Genomic DNA, 13,228 nt, shown 5'->3' with positions numbered 1-13,228 from the left:
CATGTAGCTCAAAAGAATTATGTACAAGCAAACACATTAAAAGGAAGAACTTGGTTGAAAACATGTAATAAGGATGGAAAAAAGACCGAAAATGTATTTTTTTTAAAACTCTGCCTGCCCTATATGTCAACAGAGGAATGTGTGCGTTAAAATAATACAGAAAGAAAAAACTGACCACAAAATACTATCTGTAGTCAGCAAACTAGATTTAACAGAGTTATTGCCAGTAGTTTTATCATCGAGTAGAATAAAACTTTTGCTCTCCATTAATGCAGTTATTCAGTTACAGTATTTTTCATTTTTATTTGTTTTATGTATAGCTTTGGATCAGTGTTGAAACTCTAGGTGGCTCTCAGAAACCACGTGAAATCTAAACACCATTGTCAGTTTATGGTCACATTCTGAGTGTGTGCAAATGAAATTGAGCAACAGTTATTAAAAGTTTATGGATGCACATTTGGGGCAAAAAATGTGCCCCAAATTTCAGTCTTGCAGCTGAAATTGAACTCAGAGAAAAAATATTCTATAGGAGTTTTATAATTGTATATTAAAACAACTTCAAATTCTTATTATTTGAGTCGCACTTACTGTTGCTCCAGTGATCCAAAAAGAAATCCACATACCTGAACTTGTGAATATTTATCACTCGGGCACAAAATTCGGAGCTGGTTCAAAGTCAGACCAACGCAGTAACATCATTCTAGTTAAGAAGTAAAAAAATCAACATGGTGATGCTCATAAACGTTGTAATACGTCTTACATAAACAAACACCACTTTTAATTTGATCAGTTTAGAGTTATGGGCGCTACAGTATTTAAGGCGTAGTGTTAGTTGTACGTCTCGTAAAATAAACATGCTTCCACCACATCTTTCTACCGTTGATGAGAGCGGCGGCCATTTTGAAACGCGAAGTCCGCCGCCTCACCAGGTGTAACAGGGGCTAGTGGGAGTTACTGCCAGTTCATCAGAGGGAAATCTGACTTAGGATGCCTTTCCAGTTGATTTTTCTCGACTGGAAAGTCGGAATTTCCCAGTTCCGAGTACAACGGGAACACATATTGTAGTGTAGCCTTCTCTCAGTCAGCTGACAGCAGGAGGGAATGGCGGTGGTGCTTTTTGCTGCCACTTCCCGCAACTTTAAACCATCATAGTTTGACAAGGTTTTTGTAAGTAATAGAATAAAATAAAATAAAAAACAGCTTCACTCAATTAACAGAACTTACATAAAAAAAGCAAACCTTTAATATGACCTGAGTGTACACACTTTTAATTAAGGTGTACTATTTGTAATTTTACACCGTTTTAAATATTAAATGCTATGACAGCTGCTCAGTGGTAGAGAACCTCCACCATAAACAGAGTCCATCTTCCTTCTCAGTCATTGCTGATATCTTTCCACATTGGCATTGTGTTAGTATGTATGCTTCAGACCAGCAAACCACCAAACAGGTGCTTTTATGAAGATGGTCACACAGGTTACTGATCACTTTATCAAAAGTTTTTCCATCAGCAGCGCCTGGCTGCTACTTTCAGTAATATAAAACTGACTTGGATGGATTTGTATGTTTCTTACAAATGGATTTTATTTTTAAATCATTGTGAAATTTGTGGTATTTTTCTACACTTGAGGTTTGATGTCAACTTCAGTAGAATCCTTCAGGCATTTCTCTGGAAAACTAGAGTTTTGCTCCGTTTTCATCTAGGACAATAACATTTTCTACAGTCGGTATTTACTAAAAATTATAAACAGTCTTGGGTTTTTTCCCCAGAAGATTATGTAACATTTGCAGCCCTAAAGTTTTATTTAGCTGGACAGAGCAAAATGTTTCTTTCACAAAAGTTGCAAAATGCTGCAATAATCAGTTTACAGTAAAAATACTCAGATGGATTTACTATCCCAGTAGCACAATCAGTTTATAAAAACTGATAAACCTTTCTCCATTTTTGCAAATGAATAGAAATAACTGAAAGGCAACTTCCATTTAAATCTATTTTGAAATGTCTCTGTACATTTAAAAAAAAAAGAGAATAAACATGTGTATATCTGATAGTGGAAGTATTTGTAATTTGCTTCAACATGCTTTGCCCATGAGACTCGTCACATGGAAGAAAATTGCACATGACAAGTGAAAATCAAGCCAGTTATAATTAAAAGCAAGTTCAAGTTTATATATATATATAATTTATGTAAAAACTAACCTTTCCAGAATTACCACTTTAGTAAAATATCAATGAAATTATTTGAGATATTTCTACAACTTGCAGACTTCAAATATGGAAATGGGTAAAAAACAAAAACAAAAAAAAACCCCAGAAAGGAAGGGTGACGAGAGTCAGAGGAGGAAAATAAATGACAAGGAAACAAGATGAGGGCACAAGGAAAGGAGGAGCAAAGACAAGTAGGACAACAATGAAGAACAGAAGTTAAGAGAAAAGAATGATGAAGGACATAAGGAGGAAAGGGAAAGCAGGACACAAGAGGAGGGAGGAAGAGACAAATAGAGGAACTGAAGTCAAATGAAGGGCAGAGAGGAAAGAAGAAAAACAGGGACAAGAATTGAAAGGACAGAAAAAAGGATTTGATGGAGAAAAGAAAGAAAAGGACAAACAAGACTTAAACAGAATAGGGATTAACATGTGGAAATACAATTATTTTTTTTCCTCATTTGTTCTCCTTTATCCAGACCTGTAAAGTATTGAGTTATGTTGAGTTTGTATATTTCCAAATGTCTTCAAAACAGGATGCAACTCAAGTCCAGCTAAAACTCAGGCACATTTCTCCACTCATCTGTCATATAAATAAATAAAGAAAACAAAAATCAGGCTTTCCAATTTAATAAAATATATTTGCAAGCAAAATATGACATTTTTCATTTTGTTGCCCCCAACCAGCCAATTTTAACAAAATGTGTCAAGTGAATTCTTGCTGCAACTGTACTAACATATCAGCAGAGCCAAACCAGTTCCTTTAAAAATATAGATCATTACAACTGCAGAAACTTATCAGTCCCATGACTACTTTTATTGGTTGTACAGTCATACATCTGTTCTCAACTGCCAGTTATTAAAAGGTCATTCAAGCTGCTACTTAGCTTCGCCAATAGTACAAAAAGGAAAACATTAACCTAATGTGGAATGACTACACATGAGAGCAAAACTATTCAGTTTTTTTTGTTTGTTTTTATCTTTGCACTCATCTGTGACAATTTTAGTACATACACATCTTCTACAGGTATTACAGTAGCAGGAAAGGAGCATGAGATAAGCAGTCTATTAAGCTTTTAAAAACTAGAATATGATTTAAGAAAAAAAAGAAATTGTACTAACCACATAGAAAGAAAAAAAATATTCAAGATATTTCATGGTTTGTAATTTGAAGTGGCCGTAATCAGAGACAGTCGTTTGTTCGTACAATTACATTTTTCAATTTGGGCTTTAAATATTCAGGTTCTATTTACACTCCGTATCCGCCTAAAATGGCAAGAAATGTCCTACAAAAGGTTAAAAAGCTCATCCAGATATTTTTGAAGACAATTAGTATGGATTAATACACACTCTATTTTTGTAAACCAAATCACCCATAGATAAACTGCAACAAACTACAGCCACCTCAAACTAAAATGTACTAAAATTTGTTTTTGGTTTGATAAATCCTTATTAACATTTTCTCCCCCACTTGTCCCAAGTCTTTATCGACACATTATTAAAAAGTAAATTTTTAAATTACAACAGTGATATTTTCTGTGCATGGTGCAAGGTTTTGTTATCCTAAATGCCAAGAATTAAAATAAAGATTTAACCAAAGGTCTGGGCGTTTTTTTACAGATTCCACCTTCACATAAATCATCGGTCCATCATGCTGAGGATCATCTCGGGGGTCAGGTCTCCGTTGGGCGGGGCCTCGCTCATCTGCACCTCCGCTCCTTCTACCTGAGACAGCTCCTCCAACTGAATGGTCGACTTGACGCCGCCAACCACCACCTCCTCCATGGTGCCCTCTTCCTGCTCCGCACCGACCTCCTTCTTCACGATGATGTCATCCACCTCCCCTGTGACCTCATCCTCCACACGGATGATGGCAGCGGCTGCAAAAAAAACAAAACCAAACTTGGGTCAGAATCTGGTGCTACAGAGTAAAATGTCCGAGTGCGAACATCTTAAAAATGAGACAGAAACTTACGGTCAGGCTTGTTCTTCGGGGGGCGTCCACGTTTCCTCTTCACCGGGGGTTCAACTGGTGCAGGAATTGGGACAACTGGTTCGGCTTGTTCCACTTCGATCTCATCTAGCATTTCATCTTCCTCGTCTTCTACTTCATCCAGTTCTCCTTCTACATAAAAACAGGCCTGTTAAAACCTCCCACAGTTACCCCAGATGGGTACATTTTAATTAGTTAGCTGAAGAGTTAAAAGACCGTTTTATTGAGCTTTAAAAGACAAATTTTTTTTTATAATAATAAAAAAAAATTCTTAAAAAATGTCCACTGCTTACAAACAAAAGTTCCTACATTTCTAAAAAAAAAAAAAATCTTTAAGAGAAAATGTGTACTTAACCTTCTGTTTCGTATACAACAAAAGGAGGCTTGTGACAGTTATTTAGAATATTTTGATAATTTAATAAACGTTTAAATAAATGAGTTCTCCAACCACCAGGTCCTGGACTACTAATCAGTCATGTGTAATAGTTTTGCAGATACTATCAAGCAGTTTTGCTTTGAAAACCAGGCAGTGCTTCAGAAAGTATTAAGATACGGAGTAAAAAGAAGTGAGCAGAAAGAGAAGCATGTCGGTTCTCATGGTGGACATGAGAACCGACATGGAGGACAGTGTATGTTGTTGCGTTTATGGTTGAGCTGTGAAATGTGCAGAACACAAAACACATATATAAGCTTAATCTTAAGATTAAAATAAAGTTTTAAGTACCAGTGTTATCCTCATCGTCGTCATCATCGTCCCTTCTGCTCTGCATCTTCCTCTTTCTGCCACGCCGTCCCTTCTTGGGAGACGGGTCTCCGTTTTCGTCTCCACCAGCTTCACCCATGCAGTTCTCTGCGTGACGCAGCATTGTGTTCTGTTGAACAGACTAAACTGTAAATCTCTGACAGCCAATGGACAAACTACAGTGGCTACACTGAAACCTCAGTGCGGTTTACCCTGCGAGTGAAGGTCTTGCTACACTTGCTGCAGACGAAGGCGGTGGGAACAAAGTTTGGATCATGGTAACGCTTGAAGTGCATGTCCAGAAGTTGCTTCTGACGGAAAGTCTTCTCACACTGGCTACAGGCAAATGGCTTCTCCCCTGTGTGTGTACGCTTGTGCATAATCATGTGGCGCTCCTGCAAGACAACACACCCGCATCTTACAATTGACAGTTTTCATGTAAAGTCATAACTTTCATGCAGCAGATGTTTGCATCCCACCTGTCTGCAGCAGTAATCACACTGGTCGCACTTGAAACGTTTCTCGTTCTTGTGAGTCTTCTGGTGTTGGATCAGAGCGTAGCGCTCGTGAAACACAGCGTCGCAGTAACGACATTTCTTCCCTGTCTCGATAAACGAGTGCTGCTTCCGCAAGTGAACACCTACAGAAAAGGCGACCAGGTTATTATTATTATTAGGGATAATAACCTAAAGTCGCTCACTCTGAAGAGAATCAGTTCCAACAATGTGTCCGATTTTGTTCCCACACCCTGACAGGACTTACCTAGATCACTCTTGCGAGCGATCACCGTATCGCAGTGGGGGCAGTGGAACTTGGCCACGTTTTCTGTGTGTTTCTGCAGAATGTGCATCTTCATGGTGCCGCTCTGTGTGAAACGGGCGTGGCAGATGTAACACTCGTACGGCTTCTCCCCTGAAACACAAAAAGGAAGGAAAAATATTATGATATTCTGTGCAAAAACATGCAAACTGGTTAAAAACAACAGGCCAGGTGTGTTTTACCTGAATGTGTCCTCATGTGTCTTTTCAGCTTGTAGGTGTCTCTGCTGGCGTAGCTGCAAAGACTGCACTGGAACGGCCGCTCCCCAGTATGAGAGCGGATGTGCCGTTTCAACTTGCTCACCTAAGAAAACAAAATTAAAATAATTGCTTCACAGTACAAGTAAATGCATATAAAAACTAAATGCAGCACCCTTGAATAAATCAAAGTACCTCCACACTGGAATAGTCGCACATTGAACACTTGAAGGGTTTCTCATGTGTGTGTTTGTAGCGACGATGACGCACCAACTCTCCACTGGTCACAAACGCCATGTCACAATCTGTGCATTTGTGTGGCCGGGTGCCTAAAATGTAAGAAAATGGGAATAAACTTCTCTGCATTAGTTTCAAACACTCGTATATTTATGCATGTAGTCAACAGTCCATTTGCTGTTTAATCTAGCTTTAACAAAAGCACTTGAATTACCGCTTCAGTAATTATGAATACTAGATGTGGTACCTGATGTTAAAGTACAATTATTTTTAATATCTTTGCCTCATTTTACCTGTGTGTGTGTTCAGGTGGTTCCTCAGCAGCGTGACTGTTCTGAAGGCTCTGCCACACAGGTGACATTTGTGCGGCCGCTCGTCAGTGTGGCTCTTCATGTGTCTATCCAGATTAGAACGTCTTGGACAGGTGTAGCTACAGAGCTCACACTGGAAAGTTTTCTTCACACCTAAGGACAGACGAAAAAAAACGAAAAGTAAAGCTACAATATTGACAAAATTTAAGTAGGAAACCAACACACTGTGTAAGTGCTTAAAGTGAAAATTGACCTTTTTTCTTGATCTTGGTGGGCTTTGGAGGCTTCATATTGCCCACAACCTTCTCAGCATTGACCTCTGACAGGAGCCCCTCCTGCTGTTCTTCCTCAAAGTCGTACACAGAAACATCCATGTCCCGATCTCCTTCTGCATACCGAAGTCGGCTCTTTTTGCCCTTTTTCCCTTTGCGGATAGCAGCGATGGGCTGGTAATCTGGATCCTTTGACCATTCTGGGTCTTCTTGCTGAGGGACAGCAGCTTCAGGTTCAACCACTTCGTCATCTTCCTCTTCCTCCTCCTGTGTTGCTTGGAGCTCATCGTGGGCTGCTTGGAGCTCTTCCTGCTCTACAGTCTCCACCTCACCATTCGCTCCCACTTTTACAACCTAAACAAGCCATTAAAGATTCAGTGTATAGCATCAAAGCTGTTGAATGATAATCTCAACACCATGGATTTAAAAGAAGAAGGGAATCATTTCTCACCTGGAAGCCCTCAGGCAAAGGAAGGGTGTGGCAGATAACAGGTTCTGCATCCTTGTTAGCTCCTGATGCCTCAACAAAAGTGGCCTGGAGCCCCTCTACAGTTGTTGTTGTGACCGGGACTTGCACCAGCTGAAGCTGACCGAGACCTAACGCGGCACCGGCCTGCTCCTCCATATTCACCACCTGCAGAAAACAGCTCAGAGCTACAATTAAACAACTCACATCATCCAGTTACTTGCAACCCAATTTAGTGACCTGTACACACCTGAAGTGTGATGATCTGACCCTCGTCTCCCCCGGTAACCGTCACCGTGCCGCCTCCCTCCAACACTTCTGTTTTCATCTGCAGCAGAGTGGGATCCAGCGCGTCCATCACCATCATGTTCATGTCACCAGCCACTTCTCCCTGCGCTGCTTGTATCAGAGCTTCTCCGCCCTCCGGTAGGACCTTTCCGTCAGCGCCCAGGGCAGCGGCCTGAGCCGACTCCATGGAAACAACCTCGCCCTCCATGGCAATGGGCTAACCAACGCTCTGGAAAGAAAGAGTTGGAATGGTTAGGAATGAGGAAACCAACCACTATCCAGTAGAGGTGCTGTTCAAGTCTCCCCTTTGCCGATTCAAATCCAAATGTCATAAATATATAATTTCTCTGAGGGATGCACCGATATGAAAAATTTGGCAGATACAGATATTTGATATTAATATTGCTGTTATGGCCAATAACCTATATTTACCAATATTATAAATATTTCTCTACCTTTTTGAGACCTTTGGGGGTGGGGGGGCGAGCAGAAAAAGACAGCAATAAGATGAAAACTATTGGTTGTTAATGTTGGCACAGTTTTATTTCGAGGGCCGATACCGATGTTGGTGTCGATATATCTTGCATCCCTAATTTCTCTCCCTCCCACTTTTGACTTCATCTTAACCTAAGGTGTACTTACTGTATCTGTGTTTTCATTAATCATAATCTAGACAGGCCTCATTCAGGTGTCTGAAATTAATTGCACGCCGTACGATGTAGGGCAGTAATTAAGTTAATCAGACATCAGGGTATCCAATAATAGCAGCAATGTTGCTTTGAATAACATAATTAAAAATTGGTGCATATAGGATGCCAGCCATGCAAAGACATATTTACATGCTTAATATTTGTGCATGAGGTGGGAACGTCAGCAGTTGCAGAGCAGACCTGAGTTTAGCGTCCAATTCGGCTGAAACTAAGAGTTATTATAGGCATAAACCAGTTAACACTTCCAAGTACCACAAATATTTAAAATTGATTTGTGAGCTTGTCACTTGAGTGCTTAAAAATAAGGTGGAGAAAAATATGTTTGCACATTTATTAATAACGGATAAAAATAGCAAGTGCATCTGCTTGAAACAAAAATGTGCTGAACTCAAAGGAGTCATCATCTCCAGCTTCAAAAAAATTTTTAAAATTCAGGCACAGCAAAGTTTGTGGGCTACAGCTGCACCTGCCAGACCTCAACCAGCTCATCTGTAATCTAATAAAGATTTTAAATCATCTCAATTGACAGAGTGAGAATTTTTCAAGGTAAATCAAGAATATGTTTCTGTGTTACAGTGAACCATTTCTAACAAAAAAACATTTAAATGCGATGAGCTGATTCTATATTCTTAATATTTAGAAACAAGAAGGTTAAACAATTAAAAACAAAGAATATAACCTAGGATTGGACATGAAGCATATGCATTTATACTGAAAACTATAACATTCATCAACTTTTCCAAGTGTTTATTCTACAAGGAAAAAGCAGCAGGTACAGAAGTAGGCGATTTGGAACAAGTTTCACTAGCCTTGCAAAAGTTACCACAAGATGTGAATTTAAATTTTAATTCTATATTGCCCTACATCTACATGACACAACCCTAGATAAATTACCACAAGGCTTTCTGCCCTTTGCTCAGGCTGAAACACTCAAAAGGACTTTCAACAAATCAATGTTGAAACATAATAAACTCCCCCAAACCAGAAAAGAAAACAAATAAAAACATCTTCACAGTCGCTGTTTTGTTGCTTTACCAGCTCAGAAGAAACAAAATAATACTTATTAGTGCAAATCAACTATTCATAAATTTATAATTTAAAAAGTATTTTACTTTTACGTGGTGCGCTCTTTCCCGCTGTAGTAGTTTCAGCAGCACAATTGGTTGGGTGTTATTAACACGTCTTAAAAATATAAAATAAATAAAATAATCGAAGTAGTCTAACTTGGAGCGCGCAAAACCAACAATAATGGAGGTTATGTTGGGAGTGCAGGTTAATTAAACTGAGTTATAGTGAATAAAATTACAGTAATTCAGATTAAAATGTGTTCACAAAGAAACCGCGAACCCGACGGTTTAACTGGAAAAAAAAAAAAAAAAAAAAAAAAAACGGCCATCGACAGAGTCAGTTCACGTCTTCCTGCGCTGATAATGAGACACTGATGGGGTTTGACTGTTTGCCAATCACAATCAGTCGATCAGCCAATCCCCCCCAAACGTTCATCTATCCGTTTTTGTTTTTTGAAAAAAAAAACACAAGTTGTCCATCTTCCGTTTGCCTTCATTTGAGCAGAAATAATTTACAAGTTGGGTTTTGAGACAAGAACTTGGCTAAGCTTCGCTGTGTTGAAGTGGGGAAGCGCGACAACGTCTGAAAACAGGAAACAAAGGGCACGATAAGATGGACGTCAGGCCCGAAAAGACTTAAATCAGAAATACCGAGAAATGCATCCATCCCCACGTAAATACACAATTATCTCGTCTGGAAGCCTCAAACATACTTGACGGACTCACCTAGTGGGGGTTTATAGAGGCATTTAGTGTATTTTGGATAACGATAGAGGGAGACAAACACCCCCCGCCAGCCGCCTGGACGGTAAGCCCTACCGTGACACCTAGAGGCCGTCGACGGCTCCTACAAAAACCTCTCCTTGTTTGGAGGCAAAATGATACTTTTACTTACTACTGGCTGGTTCTTTTCCCCGTTGTAGTCACTTCGAAGCTCAGTGCCGATGATTGCTCCTCTCAATCCTGCAGCAGACGGTGGTGTGTGCTCTGCGCCGAGCTCTTAATTTTCTCCCGCTTTGGAGGAGTAGGCCTAACACAAAATGGCGGCCCATTAGCAGCAGCGCGCATGCGCGCTCACAGCGGCCCGAGGGAGTAGAGGGGCGTGGCCCCGCCGCAGCTGTGTGTTATGGGCGCCAGATTTGAAATGAGGCGTGGGCGTGGCGACACGACTATTATAATCAATACAAGCTGGAGGGGGGGAAACGAAAAGCGCTCTAACATGTGCAGATCAGTTCTGGTGTAAATAAACTTGCCCCAGACAAGTACTCAAAGCTTAGTCAAAAATAGTGATTCGGATTAGAGTAGTGCATAAAGTTAACCACAAGAGGGCGGTGTGAGGTTTGTTAGAAATGGGATTCATTTGAAACATATGGAACCACACAAGTGACAAAAGGTAAAACAAAAGTGTTTTAGGAAACTGTTTTCTGTGCACTACAGTATGTAAACAGGTTTATGCAGGGGTTGCCCATCTTGACTATGTTTTCCTTGGGAAAGAGGTTTTTAATGTCAGTTTGATGTTACGTTTCCTTTAATTTCCAGCACATGTTGCTCTGTGTTTTTAGTGCAAGCATAGATAGATGGGATTAACACGACATGGGGTGTGAATTAAGGCTATACGGTGCATTATGTAGGAAAAAAACAGGATTCATTCCTTAACTTCAGTTCTAATCACACTTGTTTGTTGTTTATCTGGATGTTTGGTTAGGAGGTTTTCTGGGTACGTTTCTTAATTATTTATTTTTAAAAATTGTAAAAATAATAAAACTCAACGAGGTAGCAAAATTCCAGTGGTTACTTGTACTCAATTGGTGGTCAACCTATTTTTATATGTGAAGCTGATTTGATCCACCAATCTTTATATCTCAGTAAAGGTCTAAAATATCAATCACTGTCCTCAGTTCTCCTGTGAGAAAGGTTTGACTGATAGACCTTCTCACCACATCATGTCTGCATGTTTGCAGTCAATGATGGCTACCCCACTGTTGCTTACTCAGCAACTTTCTTACTATACTTAACAACATTTCAGACAGAAAAAAATTGGTACAGGCTAAACTTGGAATCAGCAGGTCAGGCTTTTTAAAAGATTGGTAATCGGCGATTGGTCAGAAAGCTGCAGATAAATATTAACAAATGAGAATATAGAAAATATAATTATTTTTTCATATTTTATAAACAGCTTCGGGACATGTGTGCACTTTAAACAGGAGAGTTTTATTTGAATTCACTCTACTTCACTGAACTCAAGTAACAATATATCACTTTTTGTTTAAGCAAATTATGTCCATCAGCAAATCTTAGACTTCCATTTACCAAACTGATATCGTGGATTTCATGCATGTTTATACGCATATTGCCACAAGGGACTTGCAGTTCTCTCTAAAACTATTTGCAAGGGAAAGGTGAAGGTCTGTGCTCTGTAATATCAGTCACATTTAGAACAGAAAGAGAAACACAGGCTTGTCTGCAGTCTGTACCAAAGTGACCTAAAAATAAAATGATACTCATGAAACATCCTTTGTTCAAGGTTTTAAGATTCGTTCTACTTTTTGTAAGCCGTCAGAAATATCAGAAGGAAAATAAGTAAAAAATGAAACTAATTTATGCAGGATGGTCTTTTTAACTGTGCACATCCTGAAGAACAGTTTTACTCCATCACAGTTTTCAGGCATAGGCTCACAACTATATTTTCCGACTATTGGGCAGCCCTAGTAAGCAGTTTACTAAAAATGTGTGGTGTGGTGACTGTAAACATGTTGCTACAAGAAAAAATCAGATTAACAAATAAATCAGTCCCTGGTCGCCTTTTAATACAAAGTTGTGAAATAAATTGCATTTAATAAATTCTCACTGTAGTCATCAAGTTGAAGCTCATAGATAGAGATTCTAATGATAAATTGATTTAGTATCTCTATGATTTGGACATATCATTTTTTAGATTTTATTCATTTATTTTTATGGGGTTGTGTTTTTGATACATTTTGATTTACTAATTTATTTACTGTTTGAGTTATTATTTAAATTAAATTCTCAAAGTCAAACAGACGTACAGGCAGTGCTTTGTTTCCTTGAAAACAAATTTCCCTAAAACACATTTCTTTAAGTAAATGTACAAGGTTACATTTAAAAATGTTCATTCCTCTTTCTACTCCTGAGAATATTTAGTCAGCAGGAGTTCTTCCTGCTCATTAGTTGAAAGTACAGTCTCATCTGGTCTTTTTATTAGATTCAATCTTTGGGGATTACAAGTACAGACAGGCTCTAATTAACATTAAACGCATTTAAGCTTCAGAAAACAATGACCCAAACTTGCCTCCAGGTTACAATAACCAATGGTGCAGGTTTATTGTACCTGCAGCTTGGTGCTGAAATAGGTGACGGCATATTACTGCATGTGGAAAATGTCTCATGTGGGATTCCTTAAATGAAAACAAGTTATTTATGGGCTGAAAAGGGAATTTAAGCTGAAAAGAAACAGTCCCCGTGACGTTCTCCTCATTTGTGTAAATAGTCGCAGAAGCAAATGGCAAAGAAATGCGATCCACATATAGAAACAATCCAGATGAATATCCGGAATGTCTAAATATCTCTCCTAGTTTGAATATCAAATGTTCAGCAGTCATGCAAGCAACAAAATTCCCCTGAAGCCCAGAATGCAAGCCGCCAGAGAAATAGGCACTGGGATTAAAATATGTAGAAACTGGTGCTTGTGGGCGTGTGTCGTGTTTTATGGCTCCTGAACAAGTTGTGCAACTCGCTGTTTTACACCTCACAACCCATTTAACGCAGGTTCCTTCAGTGATAAAGGACCCAAGAAATGCCAGGTCAGCCTGTCAATTACTGCTTCAAAGCATCTTTTGCGCATATAAAATAAATTATTAATTCGTTACATAAGCAATAGCAGAACATGCAGTCCATTCAGA

General features: G+C 39.1%; 1 protein-coding gene across 1 annotated transcript; it reads right to left on the bottom strand.

Moving 5' to 3' along the window:
* Window positions 1-2,826: 2,826 nt before the first annotated feature.
* LOC114142827 (transcriptional repressor CTCF-like) lies at window positions 2,827-10,365 on the bottom strand. The gene is made up of 13 exons (XM_028014309.1): window positions 10,204-10,365; window positions 7,494-7,760; window positions 7,229-7,411; window positions 6,759-7,131; window positions 6,488-6,658; window positions 6,153-6,286; window positions 5,943-6,063; window positions 5,704-5,853; window positions 5,421-5,581; window positions 5,154-5,336; window positions 4,924-5,071; window positions 4,182-4,331; window positions 2,827-4,086 (listed from the first exon to the last, which is right to left on the bottom strand). Exons 2-13 carry the CDS (start codon window positions 7,737-7,739, stop codon window positions 3,845-3,847), a joined length of 2,262 nt encoding a protein of 753 aa, XP_027870110.1. The 5' UTR covers window positions 7,740-7,760; window positions 10,204-10,365; the 3' UTR covers window positions 2,827-3,844.
* Window positions 10,366-13,228: the final 2,863 nt, after the last annotated feature.

This window comes from Xiphophorus couchianus, chromosome 4 (genome assembly GCF_001444195.1).
Source record: "Xiphophorus couchianus chromosome 4, X_couchianus-1.0, whole genome shotgun sequence".
Taxonomy (NCBI): Eukaryota; Metazoa; Chordata; class Actinopteri; order Cyprinodontiformes; family Poeciliidae; genus Xiphophorus; species Xiphophorus couchianus.
Note: the sequence above shows the minus strand (reverse complement) of the source record. Positions and strands in the feature narration are given on the sequence as shown.